Source organism: Diadema antillarum, unplaced genomic scaffold (genome assembly GCF_040938485.1).
Source record: "Diadema antillarum isolate AM-2024a unplaced genomic scaffold, OU_Dant_1.0 scf00000169, whole genome shotgun sequence".
NCBI lineage: Eukaryota > Metazoa > Echinodermata > Echinoidea > Diadematoida > Diadematidae > Diadema > Diadema antillarum.
In genome coordinates this window covers 295129-308353 of record NW_027271058.1, presented here as the reverse complement: position 1 = coordinate 308353, position 13225 = coordinate 295129, and the positions used below count along the sequence as shown (strand labels likewise).

Sequence of the window (13225 nt, the reverse complement as noted above, 5' to 3'; positions counted from 1 at the left end):
GCTCAAACAGAATTCAACCAGGCCTAACTGAGAGAGAGAGAGAGAGAGAAAACAAAAAAACAAAAAAAAAAACCTGAACTACATACGCTGACGTAGGATTGCGAGGGAACGCAATAATCATTGCGAGGGAACGCAATAATCCATTGAGATTTTTTTCCTCATGTCACCTGGCGGGCTTCGTTCGAAGGAGACCGTTTGGTTTAAGACAATCTTCTGCTATCAAATCCAGCCCTCATTATCGACTAGCTCGATCAACAGCTGGCCTCCATGAATGTCCTTTGCTAGGGTGTGTCTTTATGTGGGCGTACTGATATAGACTGATTACATTTCTTTCATCATATTGCCCCAATCCGATTTAAAAAAAATCATTTGTGATGTCTATATTCTCGGCCTTTCCACTTTTTTGTTATGATAATAAATAAGATGATGATGATGATGATAATAATAATGATAATAATCATTATAATAACAATAATAATAATAATAATAATAACTATTATTATTATTATTATCATCATCATCATCATCATCATCATCATTATCATTATCATTGTTGCATTTAAATGGCTTTTATACCGGTGTTTCTAAGCGCACTGGTGCTATTTGTACAAAAGAAAAGAACTAGTAAACGCAATAACCTAAGGACAATGCAAAACCAAAATAACAGTAACAAAAAGAAAAAAACTACATAGTGTGATACAATTAATAACTTGTGTGTGAATCAAGAAAAAAAAACGTTCATACAACCATTCAATTTTCTCTTTTGCTCCCTCTTCATCGCCCCTTTCCTTTCACCCCCTTTCCTTATTTCTTAATTTGATTAATCGTCTATACAGTGAAAATGTGTCTTCTCTTCTCACCGCAACTCAACTCTCAGCTCAGAGAGGAGTAGTAACGGTGTAAGAAAGAACTAACCGCCACTGCTGCCCACTTCCACCTACATCGCGATTCTTCTTCTTCTTCTTCTTCTTCTTCTTCTTCTTCTTCTTCTTCTTCTTCTTCTTCTTCTTCTTCTTCTTTGTCGTCGTCGTCGTCTGGTTAAGTCTGCCTCCTTCAATAAGCTGTAAAAGATTCTCAGACCGATTACGTATAGGCCTTCATCTTCTCATTTCCAACACTTAAATCAACACTGTGTAAGTCTTATAGATTCAATAATCATTATGAACGCGGGTATTACAAAAGTAATCAAACTTCAGTCATACACAATCACAAACAAATTTACTCTCCGACAAAATGTACCACTTTTAGACTATTAAAGGCATCATGGTCACAACTGCATTACTCCGAAACAAACAAAACATAACATACAAACATGACAAATCGAAACAATCGACAATGATAGAAGACAATATTGACCTTACACCTGTAAATTATTCTAGCAATAATACTCAACAAGACAACCAACGAGTAATTAAAAAGCTATTGCTTTCACGGTTACAGCTCGTTATTCCGAAGGTTCGTTATTCCGAAGGCTCTTTATTCCTAAGATTCGTTATTCCGAAGGTTCATTGTTCCGAATTTCATTTAACCAATCTTCGGAATAATGAACCTTCGGAATAACGCCACAAATTTTCGGATTAACGAACCCTTTTTCATTTTCGGATTAACGAACCTCTAGGTATAGGGAATTTGCGTGTTTCGGATTATTGACCCTTCGGAATAACGAACCTTCGGAATATCGAACCTTCGGAATAACGAACAGCACCCGCTTTCACACCTGTAAATTCATATATGCGGCCCGACCAAAAATGCTTAAATGAATCTGTGGAGAAAAAAATCCGAGGAAAGAATAAGGCACATGATTAGCCTGTTAAGAACTAATCAGGGGGGCATTTCATGAAGCATTTTGTCAGTTATTTCGTCTGACAAAATGTTAAAAGCTACTGAAATCCTTGCATCTGATTGGTTGAGAGCAAATTTGTCCGCCAAGTTGTCGGACAAAATGCTTCATGAAATACCGGGAGATCAGTGTGAAATATCAGCAGGTCTGGTTGATGAAGGTGAATCTCTATAAAAGATACGCTTTCTTTAAAATGCAGGGTAACGATAAAGGCCTATATTATCATATATGATAATAAATTATAGGCCCTACGTTAGGATTTTGTAGGTGTTAAAGGAGTTGGTTTTGACCTCTGTTAGGTGTCTGTTGGAGATGGGCTGAAGCTCTCCCCTCCTCCCCCCTCCCCCCCCCCCCCCCCATTCCTTGCAATATATTGTCAAAACTGGGTTGTTGTAGCAAAGCAAGTTGGTCTATTCAACGCGTTATGAAAAACGAAATGCACTGCATCTTTCGTGTACTACGTATTTCACGTAACCTTGAAACTTGATTATTGTACTCTTCTGTTGTGAGATCTACAACGTACAAGGTTGAACGACGGGCAGTGCACCCCCATTCTACCACAGAACTCATGATATGAGCTCTGTGCATTCTACCGGTGCATTGTACAGATTGTAGTTGCATGGCCTATGGTTAGACGTAACATGACCGAGAGATGGCGTTCTACATCACACTTTACCAGTGCACTTTACTCATCAAACCGGGAAGGGAACGTCAAAGACAAAACGAGTTCTGCACTATTTCTTCGTAAAGTGTGAGCTGTTAGATTTCTTATTTTTCCAAAGTAGACATCACTATGTGATTTTTTTGGCAATGTAATATTTTAACGCTAGTGGTATAGCATCTAGCAGTTGCGATTAAGGTAAAAGATCATTCCGGCATGTAGCAGAAAGCTGTTGAAAGATATATACCGCTAGTCCCATATACTGAAATATGTGTTTGTGTACAAAACGTGATCATATTTTCCCCTCATAAATATTCTGGCATACTCGCGTGTATTCTTGCTACCAACGAACCCTGGGGCACTGTTACCAGTTGTTGGGGTCGCTGGTGCGGTTAGCTAGCAACATACCTATGATGATGAATACTAAAGACAGAGCCGAGCCTAGGGTTTGCGCTTGTTAGGCTTTTTAATATAGAAAATAGTCTACAGTTTTGATCACGGCCTTGACCCATGTGAGTGAGATGGCAAAAGGCGAAATAATCATATCGATGTGAATAAATGTACAGACGACAGACACTGCCCTGGCCTAGCTTCTGAGGATGGGCTGGCCTTGACCGAAAGATCGGTCTGTATCTGTCCGTCGGGGAATGTTCCGCGGAGACTGCGTCTGGCTTCACGGATCCCCTCCGTATACAGACCGAAGTCAATGATTGCGGCTCCTGTGTGGAGCAGTCGCGCACAGATCAAACGTTACGATAAACCAAATTTCAGACAGCTTTTTTACATTCAAACAAGTATGACATGACATGACACATTATGCAGCAATATTTGGGATAAATTTCTCACATTGTGCAATCGAAATACATAACCTCGGTTATAATGCAGAAATTTTATCGATATCGCAACATCGCCGTTCGCGAGCAGTAAGTCGCCATTTTGAATCTGTAACAATTGCTAAGCCAATCACATGCGAGGTACGTGTTTTAGTAAAACAAACACGTAGAAACTACCTCGCATGTGATTGGCTAATAGATTCATAGTGTATGTTTCTGCAGTTTGAATGTGACGACGCGACAGGCTGTGTTTTACGTTGAAAATTCTCCTAAAATGTTGGATTATTCATTAATCTGGTGAGTGTAACGTATTCTTTAAAAAATAATTTCACCATACAAGCTTAAATTTGCCAACCTAGGGCCGTGATTTAGACGCAATCGAGAAGGGTGAGGTACCTCACCCAATTTTCCATAGAGACAGTGGTTAAGAACATCCACACAGCAATGGGTACTGCAACCTTCCGTCTGTCTACGGAGGACAGCGTTAATGGCAAAATATAAAAGAGTCCTCCGGACAGACGGATCTTTCTGTCTAGGGCTGGCCTAGACCAATAAATCTGCCTCTTGTTCGTTCGGTGGCCTGTTAACTGTATGGTTTGATATGATTGGCCTCTCACACAACAGATACATATGAGATAGACCCTCTTGAGAGCAAGCGAGCTATCTTCCACCATCATGTGGACTGTGTGATCTATTTGCGCACAAAAGAAGTCAGCAGTTTGAACGCAGCTACGGCAAGCAGAATCTGAAAGCCATATTACCCGATAAAGCATGCAGAATGGTGTGTAAGACACTTAAGAGGAATAAATCATGAAATTGGTGAGCTTGACTAATTTCTTTAGTGTAAAAGATATGCATGCCATTTTTTTTTTAAATCCATAAACAAAAATTCATGGGAAATTCTTCTACCATGTTTCTTTCTTGCTGCTGTGATTGCTGCCATCTCTGAATAGATTGTAGATCTGTTGTAATGACATTATTTTCCTCAACTTCCTTGCACTTGTTTTTTTGTCAGTTTCAATTTGACAATGCCACGAGTATCAAAATACAATGTACAGTTTAAACATAACCACATCCAATGCATAAAATCGCATCAACACATACATAAATGAAATATCTAGTCATTAAAAAAGCAAATCATTGTCGATTTTACTCCTCTATATCCCTACTTTGATTCTGCCAAGACACAAAAAAGGTGAAGAAGAAATTTACAATCGAAGATGCTGCTTCAGAGAAAAAAAAAAGATGAAGAAAAATGCAGGAAATCCATGACAGAGTACAATTGTACATGCTAGCAAAACTAAAAAATCACTATGTTTACAAAATGGCACTGCTTCTTTGCTTGTGGCTGCCCCTTTATTCTTCAACTTGACTAATGGTAGAATCCTTTCCCTTCTGCTTTCAGATAGTGGATGATGTGAAAAATGAAACAAAGGTACAGTGCACTCCCGTTATAACGAAATGCTCGGGACCGGCAGTTTTCTTTCGTTATAACGAAATTTCGTTATAACCGAACAAATACAATATATAACAAAAACAAGGAAACCACGAATATATATCATATTCTGTTTGCTGAATACTCATCATACACTGGAAAGCTATGTAAAATGTGATGGGATAACTGTATTACAATAATAAACGCAAGTTCCCCTCAGAAACTGTGCGTGACACAAGGAGCGAACACACAGTGGTGAGAAGCGTTCACCCATGCAGAGACGCTATCCTTGTTCCGCTACGTATTTTCGAAAGCAATTCGCATTTCGTTATAACGGAGCACATTTCTTTTGTTTTTCTTTGTCTGTGGCGCTCGGAAAAGGCTTCGTTGTATCGAAAATTTCGCTATAACCGTGTTCGTTATAAGCGAATTTTGTACCATAGACTTTAATGGTGATAATTTTGGGACCAGAAGATTTACTTCGTTATAACGAAATTTCGTTATAACCGTGTTCGTTGTAACGGGAGTGCACTGTAGTACTGATCCTGAGCTCTCCTTTCTTTAGGATATCCCAAATAGCATAACATGTTATCACAATATGAAACATAAGAAAATACAATATTCACAAATAACATAAACATATTATGAACATTCAAAAGAGATACAATTATTTATTATTTATATGTTATGCTTCAAATACCAATAATCATCTATATTTTACATGTTGCAATTCAGGTAGCACTGATGATGTTGTCAACCTGGTGACTTTCAAGCAGATGTTGGAACTGTCAAACCTGCAACGACGGACTCCAGGGGATCTCTTACATCCTCCCGTGACTGTGACCGTGTAACTCTTTCCTCTGACTTTTGGCGCTGACTTATGATGGAGCTCGCACCCATCATTCTAACTATTCTTATCCCAGCTTGTGCCTACTGTGTATATTACTGTCACCACCTTCACCTGCAGCTAACTGACTGCAAAGCAAACGTGTTGAGCTCCCATCATCCCACTAGTTCCGAGCAAGATTCTCGCATTGTGCCGGTGAGGAGAGAACAATTTGTGGAGCAGGGTACCAGTGTGTGGTGTCAGGGACAGAGCAATGTAGAGAGACAGTGCACTTTTCGCAATCTCTGCTACAGCCCAGGATTTGGTGACTTTGTATTTCTCCACGCCCCACTTTCTCTTTACGCTGGATTGCCGAAAAATCGTCACCAGCCTGCCCTTGCAGATCTGTCGTCAGTTGCAGACCACAACACGCAGTACTTCCACTACGTTGATGTACCCAGTTCGTTTGCCTCTACATCCAGTGACGTGAAATACTACGAGGGAAAGTTCTTATTGTTCAATCGCTTCAATCCGGGCAACCTCATGCACATATTTCACGATGATCTCTTACCCATCTTTCAAACCATGCAACACTTGGGACTGATGGATGTGAAAGACAATCTACCCAAAGCCACCCTCCTGATGAATGATGGCCTAGAATCAGGAGAATACTTCCAAATATATGAACATTTTTCCCAGCAAAGCCCCGTTTTGACTTCCCAGCTGCGTCACAACCGCTCATCAGCTCTCACTTGTTTTGAAGAGATCCATGTGGGACTAAGCAAGTGGACCACGTGGTATCAGTATGGATTTGTATCACCCCAGGGTCCTCTCAAGAATGCCACAGTCACCTCGAGAGAAATTCACTCTTTTACATCCTACGTCAAATCAAAACTTGGAGTTGGTGCCTGTCGTGCTTCAAAGGCAGATGGCAATGATGTGTTTGTAATCTTATCGCGGAGGAGCAATAGACTGATTCTTAACGAGGTGGAAATTACCACGGCAATTGCTCAACACTTTAATGCCCATGTTGTGGTTGCAAGCTTAGAGACACATTCCCTAGTGGAGCTAGTGCGGTTAATCTCCTGTGCCAAAGGGCTTGTCGGCATGCATGGCTCTCTCTTGGCCCTCTCAATTTTTCTCCCAAGCTTTTCTGTTCTGGTGGAAATGTTTCCCTATGCCGTGAATCCGGACAATTACACCCCCTACAAAACTTTGGCAGGTCTTCAAGGGATGCAGATCAGCTACAGAGCATGGAGAAATTGTAATATTCATGACACTGTCACTCACCCTGACGCTCAGCCAGAATTTGGAGGGATATCTCATTTAGACGTAGAGAGTCAGAAGCGTATTCTCGCCAGTGCAGAAGTGCCTTTACACCTGTGCTGCAATGACCCAGAGTGGCTCTTTAGAATATACCAAGACACGATGGTCGATGTTTCTAGTATACTGAACCTCATAGAGAATGCCAGTCTTGAAGCCCAGAAACGTATGTCAAGTACCCCTCCAAACAAAGTTGCCATGCTCCCAGGATCAGTCAGAAACATCTCATGTTTTTCAGTTCCTGTAAGTTCAACAGATAACGGTGATAGTGATGATTTTGATGATGGAACTGTTGGTCTCTTGTTGTCATGGCAACCCCCATGGAATCTTGCAAGCATTCAGAAGAGTGCTTGCAAAGGTGTCAATCTTAATTGTGAGCCGGACGTTAGATACGAAGTGTTGATCCAAGAACAGGGTGAAGGGAAAGTGTATGCAGGATTATTTGTCCTGTCGATGACTAGCCATACATTTACAGAAGGATTCAAAAGAGGCAAAGTTTACTTTGCGTGGATACGATGCAGAATGGACTCTAAAACTGGTCCATACACAACCATAACTTCCTGTCCTCCAAGGATTACATGAAGGCATGTGAGATTCTAGTTTGGAATCTTTGATGTGCAATTAAAGAAATTGTTTTTGAAGATATCTTCAGTATGAAATTGTACTTGAAAATACATGTAGTGCACTCCCGTTATAACGAGCACGGTTATAACGAAACTACAGTTACAACAAAATTAAAATTCAGGCCGCAACATTATCCTCTCTATGCTTTTTTATTGTTTATTTGTTTGGTTATAATGAAATTTCGATCTAATGAAAGAAAATTGCCAATCCCGAGGACTTTGTTAGAACGGGAGTCCACTGTAATAATATATGTGTGCATGGGGGAGGGGGATATATAGATGTGAGAAACCTGTAAAGGAAAAGCGGATGTTTTTGCGTAAATTCTCCATGATGCAAACTGAAATACACCCTGAACTATTATGTCACTGTTGAGTAATTGTTCAGACAGTTTGGTGTACAGTTCAATGGCAATGCCAACTTGAGTTCTGTGATTCATATCAGTAATTTATGCAAATATTATAAACTTAAGAATTCTATAGCTTTCTTATTTTAAGTCCAGTGTTGATGACACCCATATCAGAATCATACTGTATATCTGATTTTACTCTGTTTACTGAAGCCAGGCTGGAGATGGCATGGAGTTGAACTTTAATGACTTGATTTTCAGGCTCTGTTGGTGGTTTTTGCTCTTTACACAGGACTGGGCATTAAATGTTATGATGTGAAACATACAGTGTGGCTACCTCACTTTGCGCTTTTGACAATGAATATTTTGGAGTCTTTTTATCAAAACAACTCCAAGTGAAGTTCATTCAGCACAACAGGATTCTGTTAATGATGTGATTAATCATCTTCATCTATTTGGTATAAATGTCTCATAATATGCAACTGATGTAGATTTTACATACTAATATAATCTGACTTCAGAACATTGCAAGTTATGGCTGCCATAACTGGGGGGCTTCCAAAGAAGAACAAAAGCACTTTCAATGGGTTATGCAATGAGCCAGGTGTCTTGCTGTGTCAGTGCATAAATTGTCTTTTGTTAGGCATACTTGAAGCCCCCAGTTAGAAATTACTGTACAACAAAAAACAGTACCCATACCAAATTGGTCTATAGACAAATTCGCTGTGTGGACGTGTTGTGCAGATAACTTACAGCAGTTGGAGGCTTTGAATTTCTTGGCAACAAAGCTTGACTGTAACTGGAATTTACCTTTTGCCTATATACATGTACACTGTGTTACCAACTTCTGTTCCTGAAACTTTTAATTAGACTGAGGTCCTTGGCCCAATTGCTGACTGATGTGTATACCAGGGGATATATCAGTCAGCAATTGGGCAAAAGTAACTTTGACAGTGTGACTCATATGCACTTGAAGCAGAAATTTTCATGAAGTCATTTTGTGTGCTTGGTCGTGAAAGATGAATTTCACGTTTTTAATTCTGTGTAGTCAAAATATAAAATACACTGTACTAGTAGTATACATACAACCAGCGGAAAAAAAAATGTGTTGTTTTCATAGTAGTGAACACTCCCACAAGGCAAAAATTATGTGTACAGCACTTGGACTAAGGTTGCTACTTGTTTTCACTATGTAGAATGGAATTTCTGGAACTGTAGAAATGTCCAGCAGTGTAGCAGTGATTCTTGGAGGGGCTATTTGAATTTACATATTTCCTTTCTTTTACGTCAAATTTCACAAATGTATCTTACGAGAGTATTGATTATTGGTAACTAACTGTTACAACCCATAATCAATGGACTTTCTGACTGCATTCCTTTGCAGTGACACATACAAATTCAAAAATAAATGAGAAGTTGTAGACATCTGAGCACAAATGTAATATCAATGATTTCATCAATATTATTATCACATCATCTCAAGATCCCTGTGTAGTTGTTGTAAATGGAAATTCTAGCATTTGAAGGAAATCGGCTCAAATGTGTTTTCAGTGAATGTGTGATATTGGATATGCTCTTGAATGTTTGGATGGGCAAAATATGTGTGTGTACTTTATTTCTAAAGTGATGATAAATCTAAAAATTGTATGGAGACATTGGACAATTACTTCTCTCTGTTCAGTAATAAAGTTCTATGAATTATTTGAAAGCCATCACATTTTCTAAATGTAAGTCTTAGAAGTGAATTTCTTGTCTATACCTCAGTTATGCACACCTAGCATCAGTGCATCATGCCCACTGACTTATGCCATTAGAGGTAACAATGCAAAATTTGTGAAAATCGTGATACCAAGTATATGTACACGTATTTATCAAAACTGTATCCTGGCAATGATTGAATCCTACTTCTCTTTCCAGTATCCTGTGCTGTGATGCTATGGAAGTGAAACTCGAGTCCTTGTAGATTACCCCACAGAAGGAGCGCTACCCTTCTACTTCTTGTGTGTGACGAGTGCGTAATGTGCGCCATATTTGTGGGTGTGCAATTTGTACAAAATGTACACCTAGCTGTGAATCAGTGTTTGTGGCAAGTTGATTCCGCCCCCAACATTCTGCTTATAGTGCAGCCATCCCTTACCAATAAAAATCTTGAATCTATGCTGATTGAGATAGGAGGTAGTCTGGCTTCCAGACCATCTGCCTGTACCACTTGACTTCCTGGAATATTAACACCCTCCAACGACGAAAGAAGTACGGTGTAGCAGGTTGAGCTGGTTGGTCTTGTCACCCTAGGGAGCAAACGCTGCTGCGTAGATATACGTGATACATGTATTACATGTACGCAAATTGTTTTAAAAGGAAACCACAACCCAGAGAGAAATGTGGATTGAGTGAAGGCAGCAACATCAGTAGAGGCGCAGCAACATCAGTAGAGGCACATCAGTGAAAGTTTGAGGAAAATCGGACAATCACTGCAAAAGTTATGAATGTTAATAGTTGTAGTTTCAGTGTTGGAACCTGGATTAGGAGACTCCTTGAGTTTATGACATCATGTGTCGACAATATACATTTGTAAAGAAAATATAAAGAAAATTCAACATGCTTTCACTTTTCTAGCGTAATTAAATGAAAGAGCACTTCACTAACCGCTTTCAGAAAGCAGGCACAATAATGACTACCATTAACATATGTCAGTACAGTATCAAGTTAATGGTATGTGTAATTTTCATGAAAAATGAATTTTTGTGTAATTCTCTTTATATTGTTGTCCACACACAACATCATAAACTCTAGTAGTCTCCTTATCCAGTCATTACAACACTAAAACTTTAAAAATTAATAACTTTTGCATCTACAATGTATTGTCCGATTTTCCTCAAACTTTCACTGATGTGTTCTACTAATGTTGCTGCTTTCACTCAATCCTAATCCTTTAAAAACCAGGGAAAAAATTCTCAGGGCAGTAATTTTCATCCATGTTCCGTGTGATGTTTGGCCTGGATGGTCAAGCTCTGTGCATGCCAACTCTGCCAAGCACTGATAAATGTATTGAGGCTCGGACAAAAAGCACTCATGAATTCTTCGTCTCCTCACACCTCAGTGGGCACAAACAATGAAACAAAATGAGCGAGGCACGCTGTTACATTCTGAACTTTGTATTTGTAATACTTTCATACAAATGCAAATTCACAAAATTTTCACACACACATGATTACTGAATGGTGGTAGACGCAAATCTACACTTTGAAGTCACATGGAATCTGTACAAATGAATCTTGGTCAGTTGGAAATCATGTTCCATCAAATACTATGTAGCTTGTAAAATCTCCAAGAGCGAAGGCAAGGATTTTATTAAAAATGCTTTAAAAAAAGTGCACTGCTGTCCTGTAGGAGCCTGTTAAAATTTCTTCATGTTCCCGATTGTCATGGAATCTACTCTTTAAAAAAGCACAGTATAAAATAGCTCTTAAAATTCATGATTCATTCTTTGAAGCACTCCTTGGGAGGAATTATTCAACTCCAATTAATTCCTTGAAAGGAACACGGTGATTACACAAGACATGAGGAATGTGAACATATTGCCGACTGTTTTACCTGAAAAAAAAAAAAAAAAATTGGGGGTAAACCTGGGTAGTAACACTGTATCTACTGCTGTGTTCAAACATTAAACTGCATGATGCAATAACTTCAGGTCCTTTTTTAATTTTTGATTTGTACCTGGGAATGGGCATTGTAATCAAAAAGTGCACCTTCTAAGCTAAACATCTTTGTTTTCATAAGAACAAGTGCAAGTGTTGTAAAAAGTTTTCAAACCTTACCCCTTGTTCATAGACTGCCTCTGATCTGACCCATGATTACAAAATCGGTTGTTTGATCATGATTGCTGCAGACTAGTGAACTCAATGTCTACCTTCTAATGTCGCCCTTTGCATGATTGGTGTAGCAACAAACTTCCAACAGATGCACTTGTATGAAGTGCTTTGGCAATAATTATAAGATGTCAAAAAGCATGTGTATAAGATCAAAACCATTGGTTAGACAAGATTGCTACCCATACCTTTAAAACGACTGTCAAAAGAGGCATTTGTGTTTGTTCAAAAACTTACATACCCTACATAAAATTGACCAGAAATACACATTAAATGTTATGAATACCCACTGCAATTTAAAAAAAAAAATGAAATAGCACAAATGGCAAATTTCAGATCTGGACAGTTGTCACTAATATAACTTTGTTAGCAGTTTTGACGAGCATATTAAACCAAGCTACATTTGGGCTAAAGACCCTTTGGACTCTCTACACGAAGTGCACAGACAAACCTTCTTCAACAAATATCCATTAAATGACCGTTTTTCTTTTTGTTTGTCTTTTTTTTTTTGAAAGAGGTGAAATTTTGACCACAATATCATCTAGGAATAAATTTCAACTACATACAAGACCCTAGCTCCAGGCCACCAAAAGATATATACATGCAAACGATATCTACATATTTACAATTATTGCATATTCATTATCTGTTTTGCTTTAAAAATTGAATTTCACCAATAAAAGGGACAAACAGTAACATGGCTGCTAAACTAAGTTGATGACTGAATGAAATGGTTGCAATTTGATCTTACGTAAAAATGTACTCTCTTTAAAAAACACATTGAGAGAATGATGATCAGTGGGTATTTCACGAACCAAATTTGATCAGCAATTACAACAAAACCTTGACAGCAAAATATATTTCAGTAACTTTGCTAATGCCCAAAGCGCTTACTCATACAGTACACTGTACCTTGCAAAATTAATATAGAAAAGGATCATGAATAGAATGCTGCAAATTTGAATTCTGCAAAGAAAAGTGTACAGAAAGGCTAATGAACAGATCGCTGCAAATGTGAATTATGCAAAGCCAAATACGGAAAACCTCTTCTTCTTTCTCCCTAGTCTATTTCAATCTGCATTACTAAAATGCCATAAGCTTATTTGATTTGATGTGAAAATGGACTGCTCTCTATATTCACAAGATATTTCGTGCAATTGTTGGCACTGCCCTACCCTTGGTGGGGTTTGCAGCTACATTTGCCACAGACTCAGTGATTAATGATTTCTTGAACATGATGTCTTTCACTTAGAACAAGTGAAGAAATTGTTTAGATTGGAGATTCAAAATATTGTCTTCTTCTTTGCTCCTTTTTTTTTTTCTTTGTCTTGCTTGACAGACGAGGACAGGGCATTTCATTATTTTCCAAATGACATGAGATTCTTAAAGGTACAAATTGTTATTTAAAACTGGACCAAAGCGTTGAGAGTGGAGTGCATGTAATTTGGTGAAGCTAATTCTCACCATC

General features: G+C 38.6%; 1 protein-coding gene across 1 annotated transcript; it reads left to right on the top strand.

Moving 5' to 3' along the window:
- Positions 1 to 5652: 5652 nt before the first annotated feature.
- Positions 5653 to 7500, top strand: LOC139722650 (protein O-linked-mannose beta-1,4-N-acetylglucosaminyltransferase 2-like). The gene has a single exon (XM_071633943.1). The coding sequence runs from the start codon at positions 5653 to 5655 to the stop codon at positions 7498 to 7500; it is 1848 nt and encodes a 615-aa protein (XP_071490044.1).
- Positions 7501 to 13225: the final 5725 nt, after the last annotated feature.

What these genes read in the sequence shown, in the direction of transcription:
- LOC139722650 (XM_071633943.1), top strand. Translation starts at nt 5,653, where the DNA reads ATGGAGCTCGCACCCATCATTCTAACTATTCTTATCCCAGCTTGTGCC.